Source organism: Pseudonaja textilis, chromosome 14, assembly GCF_049901715.1.
Source record: "Pseudonaja textilis isolate UNSWEBS1 chromosome 14, rPseTex1.2, whole genome shotgun sequence".
Taxonomy (NCBI): Eukaryota; Metazoa; Chordata; class Lepidosauria; order Squamata; family Elapidae; genus Pseudonaja; species Pseudonaja textilis.
Genome location: NC_142003.1, coordinates 2,429,075 through 2,440,516, shown reverse-complemented (window position 1 = coordinate 2,440,516; position 11,442 = coordinate 2,429,075). Strand labels below are relative to the sequence as shown.

The following is an 11,442-nucleotide window of genomic DNA, read 5'->3' as shown; positions in this document are numbered from 1 at the left end:
GGGGGGCGGGGAGACAATGATTGTGGATGAGGGACGCGGTGCAACCCGACAAGTGTCCCCCCAGAACCCGGAAGTGGCCGGGGAAACCATGAGCCGGTGAGTGGCGCCGAATGCAACCAGAGCCCCCCCCCCCCAATTCCTGCTTCCTTTGTTCGGGGCTGGGGAAGGGTGGGGTGGGGTCTCACGAATTAGGCTTGCCAAGATTCCCACGCCCCTTTTCCTTGGGTGGGCTGAGGTGCCTTTTTTATCATGGTTGTTTAATTATAGCTCTTCCTCTTGCCTGCCCGGGTTATTTCCATAGAGCATCACTCTGGAGGGATTGTGGGAATGGAAAGCCATGCACGTGAAAGCACGCTGGCAGGGGAATTCTGGGAGTTGAAGTCCCCCCATTTTAAAGTTGCTGAGATCGAGAAATGCTGGTCCAGAAGATAAGGACAATTTTCTTCCCCTCCCTTCCCTTCCCTTCCTTTTCCTTCCCTTCCCTTCCCTTCCCTTTGCTTTGCTTTTCCTTCCTTTCTTCCTCCCTCTCTCCCTTGTTTCTTTCCTTCCATCCAGCCTTCCATCCGTCCATCCATCCATTGAACCATCTGTCTGTCTGTCCATCCACCCACCCACCCATTGAACCATCTGTCCGTCCATCCATCCATCCATCCATCCATCCATCCATCCATCCATCCATTCATCCACCCACCCACCCATCCATCCATCCATCCATCCATCCATCCATCCATTCATCCACCCACCCACCCATCCATCCATCCATCCATCTTGCTGTGTTTGTACCTGTTGCTAATTTTCAGCAACCTCACTGGTTTTTCTCCCTTGCAGACCTCGGAGGCTGCCCACCATTTTACTCCAGATCCAGAAAATCCACACAACGGGGCAACATCTGAAATCCAAAACCGGGGCAGAGCATCGCTGGCTGGAGAGACATTTCCGAGATCCATTTGTGAAGAGAGCCAAAGAAAGGAACTACCGTTGCCGAAGTGCCTTCAAATTGCTGGAGATTGATGACAAACATTGCCTCCTTTGGCCTGGCCTTCATGTCCTGGACTGCGGGACGGCCCCTGGTGCCTGGGCTCAGGTGGCTGTTGAAAGAGTCAATGCCGCAGGATCTGGTGAGTGGACGCTTAAGGCTGCTGAGTCTGTTTTGACCATTTTTCACACTTTTCATACGTTGCAGTCATGAGAGGCCAGGCGAGGAGATGCGTGTCTCGATGTGAGTGATATTGAGTTGGCCACATCCAGCCAATAACATGACCACCAAGCCATGTCTACCCAGTCACATGACCACCAAGCCATGCTGACCACCTAAGCCATGGCCACAGAACCCGTTGTTAAAAAATTTGAATCCCACCCCTGGTAAAACTCCCTCTAATGGGAAGGACAAACATATTTTGGCACATCTTTTCAGGTCAATATTCACATCCTCTATTCCCTGCTTGGTGACAGAGAAGCAAAATAATAGCGAGAACATATGCGGATTGGAAGGATACGCAGGTAGTCCTTGACTTACAACAGTTCATTTAGTGACCTTCAATGTTACGACGGCACTGAAAAAAGTGACTTTTGACTTACACCCTCCCCATGGTCACATGATTGAAGTTCAGATGCTTGGCAATTGACTCATATTTATGACGGTTGCAGTGTCCCAGGGTCATGTGATTGCCTTTTGCAACATTCTGACCAGCAAAATCAACAGACAAACCCGATTAACAAACCGTGTTACTAACAAAACATTTGTGAACAGTTTTGTGAACAGTTTGAACAACTGTTCAACAGTTTGAACAGTTGTGAACAGTTGTGAACAAAAAAGGTTGCAAAAAGGGGCAAAACTCTATTTAACAAATGTCTCATTTAGCAACAGAATTTTTGTTGTCGTAAATCAAAGGCTTCCTGTATATCTACAGCTTTGTCCCTCTTAGGATCTATTCTTGGCCTTTCCGGAAAAAAACAGTGATAGATTTTATGATTATAATGACATACACACAACCCCAACCTGGGAAGGAGATAGGCTTGCCTGTCTTAGATGTCAATAAACCCAGAGATCATGATTTAAAAAGAGGAACCAAAATGCCTAAGACTGACCTTGATTGCTTTTGCAATTCCTACCTGTTTTATGGCATTTTGCGCAAACTGTAAATCAACACAGCAGCCTTGGTTAGGAAGTAACTGGAATATTTCAAAGCTGTAAATGTGTTTTTCTTCAGATTCAATTTTTTCCATTCCCATTTCCTCTGCCATATGTAAGTGGGATGGTGGAAGTGGGGTTGCCGCAAACTTCATATAGTGTGATTGTTTTAGATCTGCCTATTTATATTAATCTCCTTCTATCCAATAAATATTACCATGCCATGTTTTTTCAAATATTGACAGAACATGGCTAGAGAAATTCTTCCCTCCGTTTGAATATGCATTTTTTTAAAAAAAATCTCTACCCAAGGCTTCCTTTTAATATCATGGGTTTTCCCTCTGGGAAATGATGGTGAGAGCTGTCTTGAAAAGCCTCAATTTAATTAATTAATGTCAGGCAAAAGTGCCCTGACAGCAGAAAATGATACTGTTGGCTGACTCTGAAGTGGTTTGACGACAGTACAAGACAGTGATTGATGAAGAAGTTTTCTGAATTATTGATCCTTACAGAAAGCTTTGCTCATAAAAAAAAGACCATTCTTGTTAGGAAGGTGCTAAAAATAAAATGATAGAATTGATTAAGAGGCTGGTCGTGAGTGACTTTCAGTAATGTTTCTTTTTTAAATGCCACGGATATGGAATGCAAAGTGGTTTTCCTATTTTCCTTGTCAGCCTGCACATAGAGAGAAGCTCTGTTATGGCCAGAGTTCACAGATTTTGCTGTCGTAAGGTGGCTTATTTAGTCCTGCTTTTTAATAACCTGTGGTTTATTGTCCCAGTGCATGTGTGACCTATCCAACTATGGCTTGTATAATACATATAAATAAGTCCCAAATGTGCTTTTTAAAAGGCAAATAGACTTCTTCGCTTTTATTTTCCTTGAAAGTGTTTCGCTTCTCATCCAAGAAATTTCTTCAGTTCAGCTTCTTGGATGAGAAGTGAAACATTTTCAAGGAAAAACAAACAAACAAGAAAGTCCACTTGCATTTGGGAAAACATCTTTGGGACAACCATGACCTGGATGACTGAGAATCTCCACAGACACATAACTAACAAAATCTTAGCTTAATGCAGTATGTCAACTCTGCCAGGAAGGTCACTCAATACTTCTACTTAATAAGTGAACAGAAGTCTATATTATTATCCCTGGGAAGAATACAGCAGTTCTGCCCTAACTCACGCTTTACACCTTGAACAATCAGTAAGTAGACCATTTGCTGCCTGGCATTTCATAGTTTCTAGAAACTGGGAAACAGCTTTCTGTTAAAAAGGAAGAATCCATTTATGCAGAGCCTTTAAAAAAAAAGATTTATTGCATAGCATTACTTCTGGGTAATAAATAGTGTATGCTAAAGTTCCCTCAAGCCACCGATACAATGACCTGTGGATTAGTAGATGTATCGGTCTTGTCCACTTGATAATTCAGGGGGTGTAGGTGTCTTTCAGAGCAATTGGACTCACTTGCCCCATAAATTTGCCTATCAGTGGCTATTATGTGATTTCTAGGTTCCCAGGCAATATGTCATTATATAACAGCTCCTGGAGGAGAACCCTCTAGCCAGTGATTTTATCTTTATGACCTCGGTTTCCTTTTCCTCATAAAAATGGCTAGAATTTACTCGCTCTTGTATTGTTCATCAGTGTGCCAGCAGTTAAAAAGGGGGGGCGAAACCCCCAGGAAAATTGATTCCTTCCTGGAATTCTGACTAAGCATCACAAGTATCTTTTTGTGAATGTTGATATCGTAATGAAATGTGAGAATAACCTTGGGGGACAAAGGGAAGAAATACGGCCTAGAAGAAACAATTCGATAAGAGACCCAGGAGCCCCCAGTTGCTTAACAGTCAGAGGAAGACACTTGAAAAGGATCCATCCTAATTGATCACAGAAGTTTGTACTTTCAGATCTAAAAGTCTCTGCCTTAAAATAAAATAGAATTAGCTTGTCGTGTTTTTGTCTAGTTCATCTGGGTGGACGGACTAATATTGGCACCAAGGTTTCAAAAGGAGCCAGGTTTTATCAACATTTTCTCTCTTTTAACAATTCTTCTCAGAACTATTCTTCCTCCCACAGAGGAAAAATCCAAATACTCAAATGCCAAACGTGATCTGCAAACTAATGTATGCGGGTCCAGCTCATTTAATTAGTTGAAACCCAGTAGAAAATCAGAAAATGGGGCTAATTGAGCACATCGGAGGTCTCCAACTTGAGAACTTTTAAAACTCGTGGACTTCACTCTTTCAATTCCCCAGGCAGCCATGTTGGCTGGGGAATTCTGGGCATTGAAGTCCACAAGTCTTAAAGTGGCTAAGTTTGGACAGTTGTAAACTACGGATCAGTTAACCAGCCTGGTGTCTAGCCAAAGTCTTCTTTGAAGACCGATAAATGTATTTTAATCTGCTTTTTGTGCCCTGTAGACCCAAAGCAGCCTGTTGGCTTTGTCCTCGGAGTTGATCTTCTTCATCTGTTCCCTCTGGAAGGAGCAGTTTTTCTCCCTCATGCTGATATCACTGATCCGGGCACCCAAAAGGAGATCCAAACCCTTCTCCCGAAAGGAAAAGCAGACATTATCCTAAGCGACATGGCCCCGAACGCAACCGGCATCCGGGAATTTGATCATCTAAAGTTGATTCATCTCTGCCTGTCTCTTCTGGATCTGGCCCGAGGCATTTTGCGGCCGGGAGGGACCTTGCTGTGCAAATTCTGGGATGGCAAGGAGACCCACCTCCTCCGAAGACGGCTGTTGCAAGATTTCCAGGAAGTGAAGACCCTAAAACCTCCAGCGAGTAGGAAAGAATCGGCGGAGACTTTTTTCTTAGCAAAAACTTACCGAAGCGTGTCAAATGTGCAGCAGAATAAGCTTGAGTAGCGCTACGCATTCTGTGTGGCATCACTTAGCATTGAAGCACCAGACGTGGTTGCAACAATAGCTGCATTTTTTTGTTTGCAGAGTAATGAATTACAGGTTGAAATTTTGCAGGCTAGTGGAGAAGTGAGGTCCTTGGTGTTCTCTGACCCTGATGGGTTTTTTTTTTGCAGACTTTTCATGACCCAACTAGGTAACATCATCAATGCTAGAAGGCAGTAGGGTTTGCAGAGTGGAGGTGGAGGAGGAAGAGCAGGAGGAGGAGAGAAGAAGGACTGTGGATCCTTGTGATCTTTGAGCTTAGTGGTTTTCTTGCAAACCTTTCATAACCCAACTAGGTATCATCATCAGTGCTAGAAGGGAGTGGTTATTTGTAGAGAAGAGGAAGAGGACGAGGACTGTGGGGTTCTTAGTGTTCTCTGAGCCTGATGGTTTTCTTGCAGATGTTTTGTGACCCAGCTAGGGAACATCATCAGTGCAAACCTCACTCCTTTGTGGCACTGATGATGTTCCCTAGTTGGGTCACAAAACGTCTGCAAGAAAACTACCAAGCTCAGAGAGCATCAAGGGCCCACAAATATTCTATAAGCGCTGGAAAAGTTTGTGTGCGGTGTTAATTTTAAGTTGTATAAATAAATAACCAGTGGGACAAAACACAATCTCTCTGTTGTGTCCATTCGGAAAGAAACTGTTGTGCGACTTCATCCCCAGAGCCTCTCTCTCTAGCTACAGCTGTCAACAAAACCTTGCATCGAAAAAAACAATTTATTTACTCTTTATTCATTGAAATATAGCCACTCGTCCTAAAACAACTCAGGGCAACTTAATAAACCAGCATAGCAATGTTATAAAGCAGTATAAAATCACACTGAAACATTATGTAAACAATGTAATACAGTGTAAAATAATGCAAAACAATACAAATAGTACAAAAACTGTAAAATAGTGTAAAAGAATATAAAACAATACGAATAGCATTAAAAACAGTATAAATGGTGTAAAATAATGCAAAACAATACAAATAGTACAAAAACAGTGTAAAATAGTGTAAAAGAATATAAAACAATATGAATAGCATTAAAAACAGTATAAATGGTGTAAAATAATGCAAAACAATACAAATAGTACAAAAACAGTGTAAAATAGTGTAAAAGAATATAAAACAATACGAGTAGCATTAAAAACAGTATAAATGGTGTAAAATAATGCAAAACAATACAAATAGTACAAAAACAGTGTAAAATAGTGTAAAATAATGCAAAACAATACGAGTAGCATTAAAACACTATAAATGGTGTAAAATAATGCAAAACAATACAAATAGTACGAAAAGTGTAAAATAGTGTAAAATAATGCAAAACAATACAAATAGCATAAAAACAGTATAAATGGTGTAAAAGAATGTAAAACAATATACATGAGCATAAAAACAGGGTAAAACAATACACAAACAATACAAAATATCATAAAACCGTATAAAACCATCCGCAATAATAAACAAAAACTGGAAAAACTCGGCGATGCGGGTTTGAACATTCTCTTCCTTTCCTCGAAATGGACTTGCAATTTTGTTCTTTCCTGCTTGAAGAAATGCCGCCCTCCGCCAGAAGAGCGCGCCGCGCCTCCTCCTTCATTTCGCGCCGCGCCTCTATTCTGAGCCCTACGGCCCCCGCAGCTGGGAAGCGAAGGCGACGGTTTCTCGCGAGAGTTGGGCGGGGAATTCTCGCAGCGCCGAGGTGGTGGTGGAGGAGGAGGAGGAGGGAGAGGCGAGGCGGCCATGGCCGATTGCGGAGAGTGAGTGCGCGCGCGCGAGGCCGAGGGTGTTCACGTGGGTCCCGCGCGGGCGGGGCGGCAGAGGGCGGGCGGGCGGGCGGCGACCGGGGCGGAGGGGTTTCGTCTCGTCGCCTCAGGGACCCGGAGGTCGGGGAGGGCGAGCGGGTTAACGGGCTTTATCCCCCCACCCCATCCCACCCTTCGCCGGCTTCGGTCTTCCCTCTGGAGCCGGAGAACGAGGGCCCGTCCCACACGGCTTCTTTCTCGGTCGGCGTGCCGAGAGTGCTCCTGGGCGTGTACAGAGTGCCATCGCAGATTCGTCCTTTCCCTTGCTGTACCTCCTCGCTGCCTTAAGAGCCCCGTCTCCGTCTCGTGTAGCCTATCCGAGTTGGTTGGGAGACACAACCGCACACACAACGGGGACACCTGCCCACCCCACCCCAGTTTGGGCAGAAAAGAGAAACTGGGAGGGAATGGGATGAAGAGAAACGAAGAGCTCACATTGCCCTTTGATGTTGGTTAGACGGAGTTTGCCTGGGTGAAAGCGGGGCAGCATAGGAAATGCAATGCCAACAACACAAAAGTTGCATCAAGTGTACCACAAAACCCCTAAACTTTAGGAGGGCCAATGTGCAGGCAGGGGACGATGGGTTTGAAGCCAAGGTTGGAAAGGGTGTGTGTGTGTCCCAGGATGGGGAAGGTCATGCAAAAGGAACCCGGGATTCGGTTTCCTCTTAGTTGTTGTTCCTTTGGAGATTGTATTACTATTTGTTTGCTTCTGCTTGCAACACTTGTCTCCTTTTGTTTCCACTTGGGTTGTGTGATTGTATTAAGGTTTGGAAACTGATCAGCAGTGAGGAGCTGTAGGTATCAGTTGTGGGATTCAGATTTTTTTTTACTAACCAGTTTTGTGGGCTTGACTTGCTGGGTTTGATGGGAAAGTTACTGCAAACCTCCCGCCCCACTAACCTGCTTTCCAGCTCTGTTCTCCTGTGCAGGGCAAACCAAAGAAGACCCAGCTGATAAGCTGGGACTCCATGGGAGGCAGAGAAGGTATAGCAAGGTTGCATCCTATCCCCCTCTTTTTAACTTCTACATTAGCCCCCCGATCAACCTCTTACCGAACCCTGATGTATATCATCCTAATGTAGCGCAACGTAAAACCCCAATTCTCCTATATGCCGACAGTGCTGCTATAATCTCACAAACTCCCATAGGATTGAAGAGAGCAATTACGGCAACACTTGACTATTGTAGACAGATTAAGCTGGTCCTTAACTTTGATAAACGAAAAGTTTTAGTTTTTGCTAAAGACCTAGGCCAGGGGTATCCAACCTTGGCAACTTTAAGACTTGTGGACTTCAACTCCCAGAATTCCTCAGCCAGCAAAGCAAAGCTGGCTGAGGAATTCTGGGAGTTGAAGTCCACAAGTCTTAAAGTTGCCAAGGTTGGACACCCTGGCCTAAACGATACTCCTAGAAAATAGAAGGGTATAATTTAGAACAGGTTAGGACATTCAGATACCTTGGGGTGGTTTCCCCCTTGCAAGGGACATAGAAGGCACACCTGGATCACACGTTGCAAACAGCCTATAATACGATTAGGATTAAAGCACCAGACATGGTTGCAAGAATAGCTGCATTTTGTTTGTTTGTGGGGTAGCGGATTAAAGGTCGAAATCTTGCAGGCTAGTGGAAAAATGAGGTCCTTGGTGTTCTCTGACCCTGATGGTTTTCTTGCAGACTTTTCATGACCCAACTAGGTAACATCATCAGTGCTAGAAGGCTAGAAGAAGGGTTTGCAGAGTGGAGATGGAAGAGGAGAGAAGAAGGACTATGGGTCCCTGGTGATCTCTGAGCTTAGTGGTTTTCTTGCAAACCTTTCATAACCCAACTAGGTATCATCATCAGTGCTAGAAGGGAGTGCTTATTTGCAGAGAAGAGGAGGAGGACTGTGGGATTCTTAGTGTTCTCTGAGCCTGATGGTTTTCTTGCAGATGTTTTGTGACCCAACTAGGAAACATCGTCAGTGCAAACCTCAGTCCCTTGTGGCACAACAACTCAGGGCAATTTACAATGCATAAACCAGCATAACAACTCTATAAAGCAGTATAAAATCACACTGAAACATTATGTAAACAATGTAACACAGTGTAGAAATAATGCAAAACAATACAAATAGTATAAAAATAGGGTAAAACAATGTATATATAACATAATTTCTTCTCGCTTGCTTTCCATTTTCTATCTTTTTTTGGTCCTTCCTCTTAATTTCGCCTCTTTCCCTGCTCTGACAAATTGTTGTTCCAAAACTGGTTAAAAGAAAATGGAAACGGAAAGAGCTGAGCGTTGCAAAAAGAGGCAAACAAGCAAGTCATAAACACAACCTGCAAGAAAGGGAGCTAGCAAAAGTGTAAAAGAAAAAGATTAAAAAAAGACATTTCTGTTTTCTTTCCCAGAAAATGCAAAGATGATTACAAAATTATTTTTACTCTACCTACAAAAAAAAGTCTCTCTTTTTTTCTACTATCAAAACTACAAATCAAAAGTTAATTTTTGTTCTTTTGTGCAAAAAAACCCCAAAACTATAAAAGAGTTTTCCACAGCAATAAAATTGGCACTCCTTGATGCCCTCTGAGCTTGTTTCATGACCCAACCAGGTAGCATCATTACTGCTAGAAGGGAGTGGGGTTTTGCATAGTAGAGGAGAAGGACGCTGGGCTCCTTGGTGCTCTCTGAGCTTCATTCTTTTCTTGTAGACATTTCATGACCCAACTAGGTAACATCCTCCAACCGTGTTCGACTTCATAGTTCAACCCTGAGCTGCAAATACTCTTCTTTTGACAGCAATAAATGCATTTGTCATCTTTTCTCTAATCCAGGGATCTTCAAACTTGACAGCTTTAAGACTTGTGGACTTCAACTCCCAGAATTCCTCCTCTGGTCATGTTAGCTTAGGAATTCTGGGAGTTGAACTCCACAAGTCTTAAACTTGTCAAGTTGAAAGACCCTTTGATCTATTCTTTCTATCTATCTATCTATCTATCTATCTATCTATCTATCTATCTATCTATCTATCTATCTCTCTTCTATCTATTCTATCTCTTTCTATTCTATCTATCCTATCTTTCTCTCTCTCCCCCTATCCTATTTCTCTATCTCTCTTTCTATCTCTCTATCTCTCTATCTGTCTATCTATTCTACCTCTCTTTCCCTATCTATCTATTCCAGGGGTCTTCAAACTTGACAGCTTTAAGACTTGTGGGGTTCAATTCCCAGAATTCCTCCTCCAGACATGTTAGCTCAGGAATTCTGGGGGTTGAAGCCCACAAGTCCTATTCTATTCTATTCTATTCTATTCTATTCTATTCTATTCTATTCTATTCTATTCTATTCTATTTCTTTCTATTCTGCCTCTCTTTCTATTCTATCTATCCTATCGTTCTCTCCCTCTCCCACTATCTATTGTATCTTTCTTTCTATCTATTCTACCTTTCTTTATCTATCTATTCCAGGAGATCTTCAAACTTGACAGCTTTAAGACTTGTGGGCTTCAACTCCCAGAATTCTTCCTCCTCCAGTCATGTTAGCTCAGGAATTCTGGGAGTTGAAATCCACAGGTCTTAAACATGCCAAGTTGGAAGGCCCTTGCTCTAATCAAAGAAGTCAGATTTATTTTTAAAAACTAATTTGGAAGGCTACAGTTTGGAGTGCAATACCTTGACCTGTGTGTGAAGAGAGGCGCCTTTCATTTTTCTAAAATTATTTTTCGTCGTATGCATGGCAGAACTCGGATGCAGATGGAGGAAGAAGGGCCGAACACCACCGTCTTCAACCTCCTGAAGACGTTCGACACCTACGCGGCCCTCTATAAGGAAGAATCGTCCGGGGAGGATTCGTTTCTCAAAAATGACTCACTGCCTCATCCGGACTCACTCCAGACCCAATACGAGCAAAAGATGAAGGTGAGACAGTGCTCACCAGTGGTCACACACTCGGCAAACAAGCCAATCGCCTAATCCAAGCAAGCAAAAATTGAGCAAACTTAATAATGACGTATATTATAAGCACAGCGGCCATCAAGCTTGCCCAGCCCGGGGTCTGCGCTCAAGCCAGCAATCGTAGACTTCTCTCTTTCCCTCTTCTTTCCCCTTGACCCTCAACCCTATAATGTGGTCGCCAGTGGGCTAATTTTTATAATTTTCCTATGGTTTTTTAATGCTGGTTTACCTTTGGATTGAGAGCTCGCCCAAAAATGGTTGTAAGTTGGGCAGCTGTATCATTGTTTTAAGTAAATGAATTAGTAGACTACGTAGTTGTGATTTGGTCCATATCCAGAAGGATGTTTTAGTTTGGAGGTGAACTAAACAACAACAAAAAATCCTTCTGCCCACCAAATATTTTGCCTATCTCAACTAGTTGACGCCTCCCTATTGATGCTTATTTTGCTTTTCGCTAAACACACAGAACCAGGTGGAGCAGGGGCCCCAGTAGGTTAGGTACCTGAATTCCTGGACAGAATATTGTCTTACTCCTGGGTGGGGGTGTGTGGAAGTTGCTTGTAAAATGCTACGGGTTAACTCTAGGCCCTTCCCATCCCATACACCCCTCCAGAGATGGAGGCCTGGCCAGCCTCCTTCAACAGCTTCGTGGGATTACTGCTTGGTCTCT

General features: G+C 43.3%; 2 protein-coding genes across 8 annotated transcripts in view; both read left to right on the top strand.

The window, feature by feature from the left end:
• Positions 1–14: 14 nt before the first annotated feature.
• Positions 15–5,658, top strand: MRM2 (mitochondrial rRNA methyltransferase 2). The gene is made up of 3 exons (XM_026704362.2): positions 15–96; positions 829–1,118; positions 4,551–5,658. Exons 1-3 carry the CDS (start codon positions 17–19, stop codon positions 5,000–5,002), a joined length of 822 nt encoding a protein of 273 aa, XP_026560147.2. The 5' UTR covers positions 15–16; the 3' UTR covers positions 5,003–5,658.
• Positions 5,659–6,724: 1,066 nt separating this feature from the next.
• Positions 6,725–11,442, top strand: part of MAD1L1 (mitotic arrest deficient 1 like 1) — a 280,226-nt gene continuing 275,508 nt past the window's right edge. For 6 of the 7 annotated variants that reach the window (XM_087912886.1, XM_087912885.1, XM_026704365.2 and 3 more), the window contains exons 1-2: positions 6,725–6,793; positions 10,559–10,736. In XM_087912886.1, coding sequence (XP_087769012.1) covers positions 6,777–6,793; positions 10,559–10,736 — 195 coding nt within the window. In that variant the 5' untranslated portion in view covers positions 6,725–6,776. The remainder of the gene's footprint in view (positions 6,794–10,558; positions 10,737–11,442) is intronic. The other variant, XM_087912883.1, reaches the window with a different exon arrangement.